Raw genomic sequence first — 18,540 nt, forward strand, 5'->3', positions numbered from 1 at the left:
CTCAATGTATCTTTTTTCAAAAATATTTCTTACCCAGATTTTTTGCTTTTGTTTTTTTTTGCATAAATGAATTTCTTTTCACGCGACATTCCCCATAAACCAGAAACTGTTGATGTCTAATTTTTCAACTGGTTCTCGTTGCCGCTGCCGCATTTTAAATTTGTGCCAGACATCCATACCTCCTTTGAGAACAATTTCGAGGCGAAGTTTTGATTTTATACGCGAAATATTTTCGGGTGGAGTTGATGAATTAAATTTATGGGCTTCGCCTGGAGCTGTTAAATTACCAAAAAAATATATATGTAGTCTGTGCGAAGTGAGAACAAATTTTTTGTGTTTTATTAATCTGCATAAAAATAACTTGTATTCTAACGAATTGAATGAATAGAATCGACAAGCATTCGAGGTTTGTGGCTTAGTAACGATGACTTGAAGAAATTTCTTTAAGGAGGTTTTTTTTTTGGCTAGCTATGTGCAGAAAACCCTATAGAATGAGTAGAGTTATGTTTTCGTCTAAAAGAAAACTCAAAGAAAATTAAAACCCATTCAAGTATCAGTAAAATTTTACAATAAAATGTAGGCCAGCAACTTGGCAGACATTTGGAATATTTCCAACCAGACTGGCAAATATTTTTTCGAAGCGCCACAGCAACGAGTATTTTTGGCTAATAAATATTCATGAAACCTGGCCGAAAATATGTCTATGTGAGAAGGAGAAGGAAACGGAACACCAGTCCAGGCATTAACTAGTTTAAACTATTCAGAATCTCCGCCTTATGAATGTTGTATGGCCAACCTGGCGGCATAAATATTTCGCCGGGAATTAGCATAGAGCAGAGTAACCCCGACTTGGGGTGCCAGATGTGTGGCGACAACGTCGCGAGACTTTTCTAATTCCATTTTAATTGTTTTGATGGTCCAGCCGTTTGACGTCAATGGTATTATAGAAACAAATACAGATGCCATCTAACACCAGCCTGATGATGATGATGATCCGAAACTGGTTCGATCTTCACGATTTCCAACGGTAGCAGGAGGAATGTCGGAGCCATGAAAGCCGTGACATCGCATACTGCTCAACACGACGGAGATAATATATACATATGGGTAGGTACATATATTCGTACTTTCCAGAATCAGCTCCTATCTAAAATCTGTATCTATGCATCCGCATCTATGGAAATGGCAGCTGAATTCGGGGGGGGGTGTAGAATCCCATTCGATTTCCCGCGATTATTTCTCTTGGGCAATATTCTTTTGGTTTCGAGGAAATTTCCATGGCATTTCAAATTTTATTTGTTTGTTTGTTTCGTTGGCTGTTGCCTTCGTTTGTTTTGCACAACAAATCAACTGAATTTCATGTTATTTATTGATAACACGAAGCGAAAATACTCTTATTATTCGCAAACTTAAAAATTTTCCAAGCCATAAAAATTGTAAAGCTGAAAAACATCAACAGCTTTATCTAAACTCTAAGGAAGTTTTAGAACTCAAAGCACTATCTGTGGCATAAAAATGAAGAGGTATATTATAAATAATATTATTAAGCAATTAATTCAATGCAACTTAAGTTTCAGTTCATTCAAAACACAGAAAGTCTTGGTAATAAACTTATTATTTTGGTTTCCAGTAGTAATCTTTAATCTCCTCATTAATCTATAAATTGTTACTTTATCTAAGCATCGAGAACTTTCCTACATCTAAGAAGAGATTATAGAAACTGAAAAACATATTCCCTCCCAGATAGATTGCGACTATCGCGATGGGGTAAAACCACTCAAAGCCTGTGGATGGTCATCAGATAGAACCCAATAAATCAGAGGACAGCGAATTCCATCTGGGACTCTATCTGGGCAGCCAGTTGAGACACCAAGACTCCTTCCAGATCAGAGTATACCAAAGCACTTTCGATGGGGCCCCCTATATATGTTTTTTTTTTGGGTTCTTATCGTCGCGCACGCCGCTTGCCAGTGAGACCCGCGCTGACTCTGATTGGTCTCTATAAAAAGCCTCGCTGCTGTTGTGCCAGTTTGTTTTCGCCCGATGGCCTTATCGGAGGACCGTCTATCATTATCAAACGATGACTGGGCGAGTCTATATACACATCTTTCTACTATATAATTTATAAGAAATTTTGTTATTGTCACGCGACCTTCAGCCGTATCACGTGTTTCAGCCGAACGCATCGTGATCGCGCTCGTTTCCAAAGTCGGCCGAGTTTCGTTTTAGGGGGGAGGTGTGGAACAAGCGCCCATTGTGGGTGTTAAATCTTTTGATAAAGCCAATTTATGACATCAAAAGGGGCCAGAGAGTGTGTGTGTGTGAGAGTGTTGATTGCTTAGCAACGAGCTGCTGATAATGATGACGTTCGGGCAACATGTGCGCTGAAAATCTTCCGTAGATTTTTGTTGGAAAAACGTGACTGGGATTGAAGAAAGATCGACAGGGATGGGGGCCATCTGGAAAGCTTCCATGAGTGTGGAAAAGTTTCGATGCCAAGATAATCGAGGGAGAGGAGTAGGCACTACTTGTGAAAAGTCGATTCGATTAACACCCGTTTCCCAGGCCCCAGACCTCAGACCACAGACCCCAGACCACAGCCACGAAGCAACCGACTGACTTTGTGTCATAAACTGTCCGCACAAATTCTAATTTGTGTCATCGTAAATAGCGTCAAGTTATCAATTAAGCTATTGATTTATTGCAGCCGTAAATCGAAAACAATAACACTCCTGTCCTGTTGGTTCCAAGAGTCTGGTTATGACGGCCCCTTAATAGCATTGCCATTGCCAAAACGATGGATAGAGGGGGCAAACGAGGTGTCTCTCTCTACCAGTGGCACCTTCAATTAAGGCTGCCACACCAAATAACCGGGCGTTACGTGCTCTCGCTCTGGGTTCGGTTATCCTTAAAGGGTTTTTAATTAAATTTTACAAGTCCCGCGGAGCAGGGAACAGCAACAGCGGACCTTTTTAATTGAAATGTGTTAAAATTACTTTGAAAGTGTGAAGTCGCTGCACGTTCCCGGGGTCTTCAAGGAGGATCTCTCTTCCGCTTCTTTTTTTCGCAATTTACGTTGTCAATTTTAACGCCCCGAAAATATAAGTTTAAACAACCTCTCCTCATATCCCCCGAGTTCCCTTTCGGTTCCTTTTAAACACTTTTCTGTTTTTCATTTTTCACTTTTTGCTGGGTGTGAAGTGGCGTTGATAACTCCGAGGGTCGCTCAACGGTAAACGGCCCGCTTAATTGTTATTACTGATGACGTCGGCGGATGGAAGAGAGGTTCCACATATCATATGAAAGACCTTCGAAGCGTTTGCCTTCAAGGTTTCTGATACCGATTGATGTCACTTCTAAGATCGATTAAGTATCTTCGTTGGGGTAAGTATACCAGCGGAATCCTCTTTGAAATCTTATCAGCCAAGTCAGATTCTTCGATATTAAAACGGTTGACATTGAAATTGAAAATAAGGTTATCAGTAATGATATCGCCTTTCTTTGGCACACATACGAGTATTAGAAAACTATAATTTGTACTTTAGAAGTTAGTAAGAAGTAGAATGATCTCCTCAATGCCTAACTTTCCATAATCTACACTACATTTCATCCAAAAATTTCCCCAAAAAAATTCCATTCGCTCAGTACAGTGCCCTTGACTTTGCTATTTTAGTAAAAGCGAACAAATAAATTCGCTAAATGCGTACAGAGGGAGGGCAAGACTCGACAATAGACTAACAATTTCATGGATAAATAAAATATATATGCATAAAAGTCAGGCCGACAGAATAACCCAAATAAAAAACAAGCCACAAACGAGAAAAATGATTACGAAAATTTCCCAAAGTAAAAAGCTAATTGTGGAATATGGAATGCGCTGGTGCGCTAGTCCAACCAAATGGAGCAATTTACAAGCGGGGGAAATTCCGCAATTACTTTGATGCCACGCGCAGGCAGCCGCAAGGCCAAAATTATCATATAGGAAAATGCTGATAGACGACAAAAAACACGGCCATAAAGCGTTGAAGTGGCGGCACTATTTGGTAATAGATAAATGCGTTGTATCGCTGGCACCTGGCGCTCGATAAACTTGACCCAGTTCTAAGTTATCCAAGCGGCGATAAGAGGCGAAAGGCCCTCGTGGCCATAAATAATGCAGTCTAAAGAGGGGGCTGGGGGAAATCGGAATCCAAAGAAGCTTCAGTGCAGATTCAGATCGCGTGCAGGCACATGTCCAGGTACCAAAGGGTACATAGGTCCACCTCGGTGGGCCGTCACTTACGTGAGCTTTCGTTTTTTTTTTTTCAGCCGCAGCTCATTTCCATATTTTTACCAGCTGCATGGAACTGCCTGAGTCTGCTCCTTGTGCCACCACTCTGGGACTCCTGAATATGGACCTCGTGTGAGGCGACCGCCAACAGTCACGACCCCACAGGGTCTTACCGTCCAGAGAAAAGACCACACAGGAAAAAAATCAATAATGTTAATGAAGATATTAAGAAGAGGAGGTTGAAAGAAAAATAATTTAAAGTTAATTTAGTCATTAATAAAGATTTACATGCCTTATCGATCAAAGATCTTGACTTAAAAAAGATTAAGTTTATAAATAAAGTTAAGATCTACTTTTTATTTCAAAACTTTCATTATTCTCCCTATTTAATGTATATAGTACCCCGACTAGACTTTCCCACTAACTCTATTTCTTGCAGTGCACCTTCTGGGCCCATTCATGTGCCGCATCGTGGCAGTTGCAGTCTGAGGCCGCTCACTCAATTACTATAATTTGCCTGCATGAACGGCGAGTGGAGAGTAGAGAGTAGACGTCTTCTGGCTACTGATTGAATTTCAAATTGCTCAATTTTTGGGCGCAGATTTGCGGTTGGCCTGCCTTCCAGCGTTCCAAACTTCCAGACCCCCAGCCTGAGTTCCAGTTGCCGATTCATCGCCAGCGTCGCCAGGCAAAAGCGAAATTATGTTATTCCAGCGATAAACTGTTTGTTCCTGCGGCATCCGCATCCGACTCCCATGGCTCCATGGATATCGAATCTGGATCTGAATGGAGGGACCACCATGTGTGTGTGTGGCACCACTCGCCATCGAGAGATCGAGATTTTAGGACGCTCTGAGGCGGGTAATTAAACAGGTCCCGAAAAACAAACAAATCTTCAGTTATCTTGAAAAAGGTCTACATATTTTTTTAATTGGGCTAAGGAGAAGAGTATCAAAGGCAAGTTGTGATCAGCTTAAAGGTATTTCTATATTGAGTTATAACTCAGAATACCTGATAGATGAAAGCCACGCGTTGTATAAAGTGCACCAAAAAGACCTCTTGAAACGCACCCCCTTTTTCCAGGCTAATTTGTTTATGATGATTGAATGATATTCCTAAAATCTAATCGGAATCTGAGTGGAGGTGGATCATAAAGCTTAAATGGGAATTTTTTACAGCTAAATTATGATGAAGCTCTTTGACGTCTTTGAACATTTGCAAAGTGTTTGTTTTTTTTTGGCTAACGATATCAGAGGAGCATTAAAGTGCTCACGTACTTGAGATTAAAGGTGAGTAAATTGTGAAATTTGTAGAATAAATGTTCGCCATATGATTAGAGCTGATTTATATGTTTATAATCAAAAAGTGAAATATATCCATAAATAATCACTAAGCCCCAGTTGCATTTCACTAATCGAATGGCTTATAAAAGTGTATTTTAGAGCATTCCGTGTTCGGCTCTTCAAAGAGTGCGCTCTTAATCTTTCTCTGATTCGATTGGGGCGCCGGATGTTATTAATTAATGCCAAAAGGCAGGGTCTGCGATTGCGGCTCTCTGGGATATATCTGGAAGTCGGCGTTATGTGGAATGTATTGTACTTGTTAGAGGCGGCGGCAGCCAAAACTAATCAGCTAACAAGCCGCTCACGCCGCAGACTCGCCAAAAACCCAAAGAGGCCCCGGACTTTATAAAGTTGTTCGTTACGCATGCGCATCGGTTTTTTTTTTAATTTTTTTTTTGGGATGTTACTGGCTTTTTGTTGCTTTTTGGCGACGGCGTCATCTCGTCATCCGCGCGGTTTGTCGGCGATTTTGCTTTGACGCGGTTTTTCCATTCATTTGCATACATTTTGCCTTTGCTGCACATGGCAGCCAGACGTGGCCATATCGCCTGGCCTGGCCACCACCAGATCCCCGTCAGCAATGTTGCGAAATAACTCTGGACACACGCTCGGAGGGCTTTCGGTTGGAGAGGGTAGGAATCCGGCCCTTTGAAGCCACCAAGACCAGCTCGTAAATGCCAAACCGCAAGTGCATTTGTAGCGATTTTCACAAGTCGTAGCTAATTTCTGTTGGTTTCTCGCTTGGCTTCGCTCCATTCATTATCATCCGCCGCCGTTTCGGATTCTGCATTTTGACTGCGGAATATTTCTGCTGTGTGGGAATGACCATTGGTTCGGAATGCCGCAACTTTGTTGGCTATTCGGGTTAAGAAAATACCAATTGGTATTAATAAAAAAAAACCCAAAAAGAGGGGAAGTAGTTTTAAACTATCTTATATGACACTTTTTAACTTTAATTTAGTTAGTTAACAGATTATAAAAATATAGATCATCAGCACTCATAGCCCATTAAACAGTTTAATGAATCCAAATCAGATTTAAATCTATAACTTAATTAATAAATAAAACGCATATCAAAACTATCGAAAATGTAATTGGTTCTGCCCGCTCATCAATATTCATTTGACATACTCCCAGTGAACTGAAGACCTTAGAGCCGAATTAGCCATTAGCCAAGTCTATTACCTATGTACCGATTTGGGCGATTTGCGGCTTTGGGCCACCAAATTTGTGGCGCGTACGTCCTTCACGCTTGGCTGCCATTTGGGCACTCGTACTCGCCGGCAGTCAGTCGTGGCCGAAACAACACGCCGGCACTCGAAGCTCGTGTTAAATGCGGTAAATAAACGAGGCTTACTTGGCTGAGGAATTTTGTTTTTTTTTTTTTATTATGGTGTGACTATCATGAGCATGACGATGGGATGCCATGGGATGGGGTCTCAAGCTGACTGGCCACTGGACATTGGCCACTGGACGCCGAGCCAACGATCTCAGGGTTTCTCACTGTAAAATATATGAATAATAAGCATATCACGCAAGAGTGTCTACGAGACCTTCAAGGGGATAAGCATGGTATGTGTGGGTTTAAGTAATACAACTGAAATATCAAATTAGTTGATGAATGAGGCAACTTGTTTGTATTTAAGTGTTTGAGGGAGAAATTCTTAAAATTGGTATCAAAGTTAAGGTAATTGTAGCATACTTTTTGGGGACACAGTAAAAAAAAGTTGGAAATCGATTAATAAACTTAGTTGTTGCATTTCATTCCTTGAATTGTTTAAGATAGGTAAAATATGTATACGAAAATCTATAGTTTTTTCAAGTCTCCGATCTCATTTTTACTATAAACTCAAACCATAGGCCATACGCTTAATTAGAGCTTACAAATTGCAGCTAAGACTTCAAGTGCCTTGAGTTCTCACCGTAAGAAGCATCAAAAGGTTGAATGATTGATGATAGAGTGCGCTCTCGTCTACAACTTCATGCTACTTAGGCGTGCCAAGTCAGTCAGATCGTGTAGCCCGAGATCCATATCATTACCAACTACTCCCATTTTCAACTTCAACTCTTACGTAAACCCTAACCGGGCAGCTAGCTCAGTTCAGTTCGCTTTCAGTGCCGAAAGTACAAGTTAAGTACATACATCGTGCCACTATTAACGCTCCACTGACAGCCACAAAACACGCATCAGACACATACAAATCGCCAGAATGAAAAATCGACAGCATTAAAAGTGTGAGCGAGTGAGTGAGTGAGTGAGTGAGCGAAATGCTAAAACGCTCGATATCTGCTGCACCGTGCAAAATGGGGGAGAGGCAAAACGGAGGCAGGAACGGCAAAGGCAACCAGCGTAGAGGAGCGGCGAGGCAGTGATGCGATTTGATGGATATTAAAATGACCGTAAAAAGGAATTAAGGTCTGTCAGACTTGGCGTTCACAGTACCGAGTTGCAATCGAGTGAATATGCCGTGGCGGCAAATGGCAAACAAAGGCCCAAAAACCGAACCAGATGCAGAGTCCGGAAAGAGCAGATTTTTACATATTAACCGAACAAATATGCCACCAAAAGATCCCCAAAAAAAAAAAAACTGCATTCGTCGAGTCGGCAAACTTTCAAAAGCATCTCCGCGCTGCCAAACAAACAAATCACGCGCATGCCACTTGAATTTTGGGGTTTTTATTTTTTTGGAGGGGATTCTGGGATTCTCTTTAAAAGATGAGGGCCTTGAATGGGCCTGGGATATGGTCACAAACCGCAGAACTTAATTAGTGTCATGTTGCAGTCAAGCCGAAACAAACGGAAATCGGCAGGACGCCAATGTCGGATGCTGAATACTGATGATGACTTCCACACAATTTGTTCAAGTGCCAGCATACCCAGCTACCAGGGTTGGGTATTATTTACCATTTATTGTTTTCTATTCACACGCAAAATCTATTTAATTACTATCATCATCTAACAGCGGCAGCAATTAAAGTAATTACATAACCATTAAATTTTACAAATCAAACAAATTATTCAATTTTATGGTGGATACTGAGACCACCATTGAATTTAATTTCACTTTTAAGCTGTTTGGTTTTTTTAGTAAATGATAAAAAAAAATATTTTTAAAATTCAATTAAAATAGGGAAGTTAATTTTGAAAATAAGCACATTGATTATCATATAAAAATATGATTTCGTTCCTTATCAAAATCAGGTTATTATCTCTACGTTAACTTAAATTACTTAATCGCTGAAATTCCTTGCCAGCCCTGACGATAATTTAGATCTCTTGCACAACTTCGTGACGTTTAGTTCGTTATTTTTGGACTTTTTTCGAGAGATCGTCGTGGACAATGTCCAATGGCCGTAGGAATGGAATGGGTATGATGGCCAATTTGACTGATGAGCGACCCACACAGCGACGCGATGTCCGATGATTATGTGTGAGCCAAGATAGCCATCATCTCGGTTGCTCTTATGAAGTCCACCAACGTGTGAAGTCCATCAATCGTGCGCAGTATCTGTATCTGTGAGTGAATATCATCTCTGCATCTGTATCTGTATCTGAGTCTGCGTATCTGTATCTGGCGTGCGACCTGCTCTTTACCTCATCCCTCTAAGTTACGGCGACCACCTGGGTGGGCATGAGTTTCGTTTTCAGTTTTACGTTTGATGTCTTTTCTGCACGGAGAGAAAACTATTGTTCGATTTTTCTAATAAATATTTATTGAGTTAACTTTTAAAATATGTAAAATATAAATTTAATAATAAATTAAGATAAAATTTTTAATATTTTAATATATTTTAGATTTGTGTACATCCTTGTAGAATAATTAAAATATTTCTTCCAAATAATTTCTCTCAGTGTACAAGTGAAGAACTCACACGTCGCTGCGGTGGCATTAATCATGCGAATGGACGAAGGATCTGGGCAACATAAACAGCGAACCACAGCCCCCAATTAGGCAGCTCCAAGAGGCGATTAGCCAAGGCCTAGGACTCTCCATGCGTGTGGTCCTCTTTTTGGGGGTCAGCAGCTGAAATCGGGATTCTTTAAGTTCTGACTTAAAATGTGTTTTATTTTTTTCTTCTTTTTTTGGCAAACTTAGCCATTTTCGGCGAATGGCTGTCTATAATTACTGAGGCATTAAGCCCGTTTCCATAGCTTGGTTTTCGGTTGCGCCTCGCTAGCCGGCCTCCTTTATGCTGGGCTGGCTGCCTTGCCCACGCGTGCGCTACCGAATAGAGCTACCACCACCATCACCAGCACCCCCTAAACCCGGCACCCCTAAATCGGGCATACCCCCCGCTTGAACCACCCGGCACACACGACTAATTTTCCAATTGGAAAATCATGTGCTTTACATATGAAAAGGCCGCTGCGCGTGTCGCTCGGCCAACCATGTGAGTGAGCCGATGTGAATACACTCAAATGTGCGATACGAGTATTCCTCTGAATATACTATACTATATACATTCACGAAAAAACGCAATTATATCGGTCGGTTGCATTTCGATACATTTGGTTGCCTTACGCCGCACACGACTGACCGCGCATGTTTTTTTTTTCTTTATTTTCGACTGGCAGAGCAGCCGAAAAGGGGCCGGAGGTAGGGCTTATAGATCGGAGTCAAGCCTCGTTTCAAAAAAATTAAATTATAGAAAACCAAAAGTGTGACCGCTGCACAAATACAAGTGCAGTACTTGGGACAGGGGTGTAGAAAGATAGGGGGCTGGATTGAGAGGGTTCTAAAGCTGGATTGCAAAAATGCGAAATGGCTAGTGTTATGATTCTAATTTGGTCAAAAGAAGACGCAGAAACAAAAGGAAAACTGTTTTGTGCAGTTAACGACCTAAACAAACTTTCTGTTTTATTTTGGTGATGATTTTCATAAGTTTATATTTTCTCAAATTTTGCATTTTTTGTAAGGGGTACCATCATCATTTTTTTGGAAAAATTGAAAAAATATTTTTTTTTCAGATTTGAATGCCAGTTGAATATTTTGAAAATAGATTGAAAAAGAAGCTCAACGAGATATAACATTCTATGATATGATCATTTTTGGCTTTGTAATAAGGAAAATACTATTATTTTGAGACACAAATCGGGACAGACCTATTTTTGCATTTTTGGAAATAATCATACAAATTTACGATAAATCTAAAAAAAATCACTTTTTAAGTGTGGTACACAGTTCGACGGGGAATTTAATTACGAACTCAACGATGCATAAAATTCCATGTTGTGATCAGTTTTGCCTTTGTAATGAGGAAAATACTGATATTTTGGACTGAAAATCAAAATTGTGACTTTTTAGTAAAATTAGCGATAGTTTTACCAGTATAATGCTTATAACTCTGTTAAAATGAAACGCACAGCTATAAGGAGGATTGTTTTGTGCAGCCTACGACCCGTACAAACTTTCTATGTGGGTATGGCGATGGTTTTCAGAAATTTAATTTTTTGTCAAATTTCATTTTTTTGTAAGGGGTACCATCAACATTTTTATGAAAAATTGAAAAAATATTTTTTTATTCAGATTTCAATGGAACTTCGATATTTTGAAAATAGATTGAAAAAGAAGCTCAACGAGGTATGTCATTCCAAATTCCGACCATTTTTGGTCTTGTTATGGGAAAAATACGTATATTTTGATCTTTGATTTGGAACCAACCGATTTTCGACAGGATCTTTTCATGATAAAAATTTACGAAAAATCTCAAAAAATGTACTTTTTGAATGTGGTACACAGTTCGACGGGAAATTTAAATACGAATTCAACGAGGTATAACATTCCATGTTATGACCACTTTCGGCTTTGTAATGAGGAAAATACTGATAGTTAGGGCTTAAAATCAAAAATATGACTTTTGAGTAAAATTCTCGATATTTTTTCCCAGTGTTATGCTTATAACTTTGTCCAAAGAAGACGCAGAACCAAAAGAAAGGCAGTTTTGTGCAGCTAACGACCTAAATAAACTTTCTGTTTCATTTTGGTGATGATTTTCGAAAGTTTATTTTTTCTCAATTTTTGCATTTTTTGTAAGGGGTAACATCATCATTTTTTCGAAAAATTGAAAAAATATTTTTTTCTTCAGATTTGGATGACAGTTGAATATTTTGACAATAGATTGAAAAAGAAGCTCAACGAGGTATGGCATTCCATATTCCGACCATTTTTAGCTTTGTAATGACGAAAATACTGAAATTTTGAGACACAAATCGGGACAGACCATTTTCGCGTTTTTTAAACATCATAAAAATGTACGAAAAATGAACTTTTTGAACCTGGTACACAGTCGATAAATAGCCCCCATTGACAATGCCACCACGCCGCATCCATCTATTGTGTATAAATTTTAGCCGGCGCTTTGGACAACTGAACGTAACCTCGTCTTGGCTTCCCCCTTTGGGCCCTGTTTCAGTGATTAATTTGCCAAAGGCAAAATACTTACTTTGATAGCAGTAGCGTGCCGCAACGCTGAGTCCAAGCCATAAGCTTCGTTTTTGGCGCAGGTGGTTACCAACCCACCCCACCAAGCCCCCCTCAAAAGTCTGTCCTTCGCGTTTAAGTGAATTTGTTGCGCATTTGCATTTAGATGACGGAGGCCGCACTTGTTTATGACCAACACTTGACTGGTAGAATGTGGCTGGGCCACTTTCGATGATGTCGAGTCAAAAGACTAAACGAAATGGATAAAAATAGTAGGTTAGATTTTGTGATTGACAAGATATCGTAATGTTTGTAATTACTAATTATTATATTCTTCAGATATAATACCCACTGGCTATGTAGAACAAAAATCAATTACTCTCCCAGGTTAGTAATCCCCATAAAGACCTCCGGGAATTCTGGTTCCCCTTTGCCAAGGGTAGCAATTATCCAGCTGAGGCAACTTTCTTTTTCATTGCAGATAATACCAACCTTGAAATGTCTAAATTTACCACACCGGACAGTCAGCCAGTCCCCCATCGCAGTAAGTATAGTATGAGGGGTGGGCCAGAGCAGAAATTCCTTTAACCACGTTCATTTTGGTAGCCCCACAAACGCCGGCGCAACAAATTATTGCGTTTAAAAATAATTTCCTTTAAAAATAAACTTAATGAAACAGCGCGTGATGTGCAATTGACACGAAGAGCACCGCAGAGCTTGGGATCCCAGGCTTACCGAATGGATATGTTGTGACTGGGGGCAATGCAAACAATTTGCCCCACAGATTCCATTGGCTACTGGGCTGCACGCACTGAATATCCGAACCTGAACCTGAAACTGAAACTAAAACTGAATCTGAATGTGTGGAGTTTGGAGCTGGATGGATGGATGCATGGGGAATGGGTGAAGTTAACCCATAATTATCCGTGAGCCCGGGCGTCGTGTCATGAGAAAAAACGTTTATGGCACGGCAAAAGCTCCAATTTGCCAAGCTGATTTCGCAGCTGCCGCTGGTGGGTCCCCCTTTTCGGATCGCTGGGCATTATAATTAATCAAGAAATGTATGCACAGAAATCAAAAATAATCATCAATGCCTCTGCCCCAAGGTGTGATGAGAAAGTGTTGCAGTTGTTGAAAGCGATTGCCCAGAGTCGAGAGTCAATTCCCCATGATGACAGCCAACTCTGAGCGTCAAGTGTCCGCCATTATCTCCATCATCATCATCATCAGCAGCAGCAGCAGAAACATCCACATCCACATCCACAGCATCGTGATAGCCCAAACAACAAGGCGCAACAATTTGGCATTACATGGAAATTGCACTCGATATTAGCTGAAAGGGAACCAAACCCAGCCCATCGAAAAGCAACCAGCAACCAGCAACTCCATCCCGAACCCGAATCCAGAGATGGGCCGGCGTTGGTTTCGTTGGGCAGGTCCTCTTGTCTCGCACCATTTAATTAGATGCCGCGTCAACAAGGTGCTAAATGGCCTGCCATTATGCTGCTGCCAAAGAGTTGGGCCGCGTGGGCTGGACGGATGCACCACACAGGGAGAAAATATCATTTGGAGTTAACTGTGTGAGATTAATCTTAGATTTTTCTAATACCATTAATATTTATGTAGATAATGAAAGTTTTATTTCCAACTATCAAAATCTTGATCCTTAAATATCAATGAGTATTTAAAAAAAACATAAAAAATAATTCGATTTAAAGGGCAACATCTAACACATTTTAGCAATTTGATTTTCTTTCAGTACATTGATGCTGCTCCTGTTACCGAAAAAATGAAAGCTAACCGGGCTGCAACCAGCTGTCGGAGGAGCTGCCCCACCTGGGGGCATGCGTTGCTCTCCTTGTTCGATGTGCTCACCTCGTTGACCAGTTGTCCGTTTGTCCAGTTGTCCGCCAGTGCTGATTATGCAGAGGTGATAATTGCAGTGTCCGGCGCGTCAAGATTTATTTTTTGAGCTTTAACGATGTGTTAAAATAAATTGCATACGGAGTATGTGCTCGGCGTCGCCACTCTCTCTTCTCGCACAATTCTGGTGGCAGGTCGTGAAAACCCACAAAACGTCGCGCCTGTGTACATAAAAATTTAATGGGCGCCTGCTGCATCTGCCGAGTTATACCCATACCTATAGGTACACTTCATATATACCTTATATTGCCCACCCCATTTAAAAAGCCCTCCCCGCGATGTAATTGCAAGCGGGCTTATTAAAATATCAGGAGGGGTCTACGCCCATAAATCGCATAAAGACTTTCTAAAAATCGCAGATTTATTGCCCAGTCAAGTTCAACTTTATTTATTTATTAATTTTTTTTTTTTTGGTCAACTAACGGTTGGCGTTGCGATCGTAATTCAATATGCCCCCCGTCTAACCTCAAAAATGTCTGTCTGCCTTCCAGTGAATTCTGCTTCACCTCTGGCCCCAAAAAAAATAAGAAGAGAAGAGATTTCTGAATTTGTGGTAATCGGATCTGTTCGAGGATATCGTATGTATTTTTTCGACTTGCCTGTTGCGTTTTTCTGCCTAATCAGTCGTGAATAATTTGCAGCTACTGTGTACGCCCCGGGTTTTCCATTCGTCGGTCAGAGAGGGGCACTCCTTCCGCTTGGCTAAAGCGTGTCTGCAACATATGGTTCCCTCCGACTCCCTGAAGTCAGTCTCCAGCTGTAAAAGTCTGGCTCTCTGGCTGCACTTTGCATTTCTCGTTCACTTTTTTGCGCCTCCTGTTCTTTTTTCGGGTGTAGCACGTGCTTCAATGCACATGACACCGAATCAGAATCAGATTTTATGAGAGTGGAATGAGTCTGGACAGGAAGTGCAGAAGTCTGTTGAGAGGGGAAAGGAGCTATGGAGAAAGTAAAACTCTATGAAATCTGACTGCATGTAAAATCTTTGGGAAATAATTAACTCTTCATTTATTACTGACTAATAGTTTTGATTATTTTTTATTACTCACAATCATTCTGTGCAATTATAAACTTGAGCTCTACAATGCAAAGAAAATCCCAAAGAGGAAATCGGGAATATCCAGAACCCAGTCACAATACCCCAGATTAGGCAAACCCATTGAGCACTCAGAATGCTCGACCCGCCTTTGTTTTAATCGCACTTTTCCCCGAAATTCGCAGCTTTGTCCATCATTAGTCCGCTGTCAATGCCCACCAACGAAGTTGGCCAGTTGACCACTTCCAACATCGATGTCAGCTGCCAGCAGAGGATGAGGATAGCGGCCAGGGACATCCGCCCAGTTAACTTCCACAAGAAATTCGGCAAATCATGAAAGCTCTGGATTCTTAGAAATTCGCCAGCCTAGAAACTCTATCTAGTCAGTGGAGCCGAGCAGGCAGGCGAGTTCATTGATTTTCGTGGCGGCTTTTTGATCTTCGGCCGGCGGAGCGGATCATCGATGGATTGATATTGATGGACTGCCCAAGCTCATCGACAGCTGTTTCAGCTGGTTCGGTAAAGGTCTCAAATCGCGAAAAAGGTTTGAAAGCTTGGGCATGCGCCAAACGTTTGCCCAGCGAACCAATGATAACCTTCGTTTCTGGGACAGTTGGCCAAAAATATGGTTTTGCCTGGAACTGGATGCCAACTGCCAGTAGAGAGCGGGTTGAGTTCTTAAAAATCTAAAAACAAACACAAGTTCCACCAGCTGGCCAAAAACTTCTAATGTTTGTCTGTGATCATAAAATAAAATACAGCTGTTGACATTGAACTTTTAAGATGAAATCTTTAGTGGGTGCTCCCTAATGTAGTGTTTAAATGTCCATTTAAATAGGAAAAGGACACTAAAATTAGATTGTTAAACAATTATAATAACTATTCGTAAAAGTTTACAGGATTAAGACTTAGTAAAAGATAAGCAGAAGCTGTTTATAAATTAAGTGAAAGTAATTATTTTACACATGTAATATAAATGTAGATTGAGGCGCCATCTCACTTTTGTGTATGAAAATGGAACTTCAAAAATCGATATCAACAGATTGATATCGATACTACAAAATGTGATCTCAAATTCAAATTTCATTTTGAATGCTGGCGGCACGGTATTTTAAAGGAAAACTTATTAGACAAGGAAACATCAACCAATAATTATTTCATACCGAATACATGGATCCGGCCATGGATCAAATATATCTTCTATGTTCTTACCATTTATAAATACGTTTAATTTTTGTAATACATTTTTTATTAGAAATTCTTCAAAATAATTTTTGAGGACCCGTATTTTATTTTTAAAACCTTTACTGAGCCCATGATCTGCATCAGCGTTTATAAATGCACAACTCTTTTCTCGTTCGATCAATACATGATTCTTATTCAAATTCAACCGACAAATTAATGCTAAAAAGTATAAAAATTTCCACAATAACTTAAAATTAGACGGGGAAATTGGAAGGAGACAAAGGCTTGGGGTGTCGGGTATTTAACAATGCAGGGATTTATATTCTAACAGCGATATATATAGGCATGGCATATATACGAGGGCGCTAAGAATTAAAATAAATATCAATATGTTGTTTTGTGTTCTGCATTCGTTCCTTTAGGACTTCTGTTTCTTCTCAGTCAGAGAGCTTTGTGTTTCCACTTCACAGGAGGCGAGACAGCCAATCGGTGAGAGGATTGAGTTCCTGCTCCTTGGCGGAGGCCTCCACAAACTGAATATTCTGTGCGATGTGTGAGAATTCGAAATTGCGTCCTGGCTTGCCCAGTGTTATGGGTTTGTTGGCCTCATCATCACCCACGGATTGCAGTTTGCGGCTCCTAGTATCGCGTACTGTGTGAAGCTCTTTCTCCAGTAGAGCTTTGATGACCTGGGCACTCTTGGCGGTGGTTTGATCTTGTTTGTTACAAAGGATTAATACAGAGCATGGCTGTGTAGCGCTATCTGATAATATAGTGTAGAGGAAACTGGAACAACAACTTAATAAGAATATGATCTTTAGTGTATTCCTGCAGAAAACTCACTCTGCCACATCACGGATATCCTTTTGGGCAGTAACGGAGTCCACTACAAAGACTATCCCCTTGGCACGATGTTTATACAGCTCGAAGCACTTGTCGCGCACCCTGTAATGTCCGGGAATGTCCACTAATCTGACTGATGAACTGCCCGCTTGGTAGTCTCCAACATTCTCCTTGATCGAAGTAAAAGTGGTCGGAAATTTGCCGTGGAGCAGCTGCATGAAGATGGCACTTTTGCCAGATTCACTCAGACCGGTGAGGAGGAAATCCTTACGCCCAGCGGTGCGCTTCCGCAGAATCACAAAGATTGCTAAGTGAGAAGAAGGGATTCCAAATATTAGGTGAGACTCTCGGGGACGAAAGGCCACCACCACGTGGCGTACTCACCTACTGCAATGAAGCCCAGCAAAAGGGCCAATAAAATTGGACCAGTGTCGATCTCGCCAAGCTTGATTTGCTTTCGCTCCCGGGCATTTTCATTTAGTTTGTCCATTTTCGACTAACAAAAACACCAAACAAATTCGATGGGGAAAATGACACGCACTCATATAGGTCGAACGCTCTGCAACACTGTTTAGTTGACAGCACAACTTTAGTGTTGAAAAGCCTTCAAAGATAAGGCGCGCAACTCAAAAATTTCTTTGTGTGAAAATACATTTATTTTATGTGTTTACAAAATATCGGGCCTTTACATTAAGGTCTTAATGCGTGATGAAGCTTAGTAAAGCATTTTAAAGTACATAGTTTCGAGCGCCTTTTAAAAGCTAAACTAAATGGAGGGATTTTATCCGGATTAAATCACGCCCCTCGATTTTTTACGAAACCATAGATGAGGCGGAAAGTCAGATTGCAGGAAAAGGCCCAGGCAGGCACGGAAATAGCATTGGCCACACCGGTGGGAAAGCTGAGGAGACCCGTGAATGGTGCCAAACTTATTCCCTCGTCGATGATCATCACAGGCGAACCACGGTTCCGGAAGCTAACTATGATCGTGATCAGCGCAAGGAGCACCTTGGAGCCGTAGAACATGGCCGTATCGATGCCCATCCGCATTAGGTTCTCCATTCCACGGGCAGATTTCAGTTTCGCCTCCGCTTCGGCCACTTTGCGCTCGGCACGCATTATTTTAATTGTCTTTGCATATTCCCCTGAATGTTCCGCATTGCGCACCACCTCCACTTGTTCCCGGGCATCGTCCACTTCAGCCTGCAAATGACGGACTTCTGAAGCGTTCCTGGCGCTCCACAAACGGGATACTTTGAGCTGTGGGGTCAGAGAATTTTTAATACCGGGCTTTTACTTAACGAATAGTACATACGTAGTTTCTTATAAAGTCTGGCAGGATTGTGTTCAGCAGGCTGAGCAGCGCGATGAGGGCGAAGAGCGTCATGGTTTTAAGTCAGTTTAGTGACCAATTAGGGAAATTTTACGGACAGCCTTTGGTAAATCGTGTTAGTAAAATCAAAATAGTGCGACAGTGCTGACAGGGAGTCAGCTGATTGGGTATTCGCAGTGCCGTAG

The 18,540-nt window shown here is 41.0% G+C and overlaps 2 protein-coding genes across 2 annotated transcripts; both read right to left on the minus strand.

The window, feature by feature from the left end:
- Nucleotides 1–16,262: 16,262 nt before the first annotated feature.
- On the minus strand, nt 16,263–17,594 carry LOC121529737 (signal recognition particle receptor subunit beta). The gene is made up of 3 exons (XM_041817668.1): nt 17,407–17,594; nt 17,023–17,329; nt 16,263–16,965 (listed from the first exon to the last, which is right to left on the minus strand). The coding sequence occupies exons 1-3, from the start codon at nt 17,510–17,512 to the stop codon at nt 16,644–16,646; spliced, it is 735 nt and encodes a 244-aa protein (XP_041673602.1). The 5' UTR covers nt 17,513–17,594; the 3' UTR covers nt 16,263–16,643.
- A 61-nt stretch (nt 17,595–17,655) lies between these two features.
- Nucleotides 17,656–18,503, minus strand: LOC121529738 (guided entry of tail-anchored proteins factor 1). The gene is made up of 2 exons (XM_041817669.1): nt 18,338–18,503; nt 17,656–18,282 (listed from the first exon to the last, which is right to left on the minus strand). Exons 1-2 carry the CDS (start codon nt 18,407–18,409, stop codon nt 17,818–17,820), a joined length of 537 nt encoding a protein of 178 aa, XP_041673603.1. The 5' UTR covers nt 18,410–18,503; the 3' UTR covers nt 17,656–17,817.
- Between the last annotated feature and the right edge of the window lie 37 nt (nt 18,504–18,540).

Source organism: Drosophila eugracilis, unplaced genomic scaffold (genome assembly GCF_018153835.1).
Source record: "Drosophila eugracilis isolate 14026-0451.02 unplaced genomic scaffold, ASM1815383v1 contig_1825, whole genome shotgun sequence".
NCBI classification, from domain to species: domain Eukaryota; kingdom Metazoa; phylum Arthropoda; class Insecta; order Diptera; family Drosophilidae; genus Drosophila; species Drosophila eugracilis.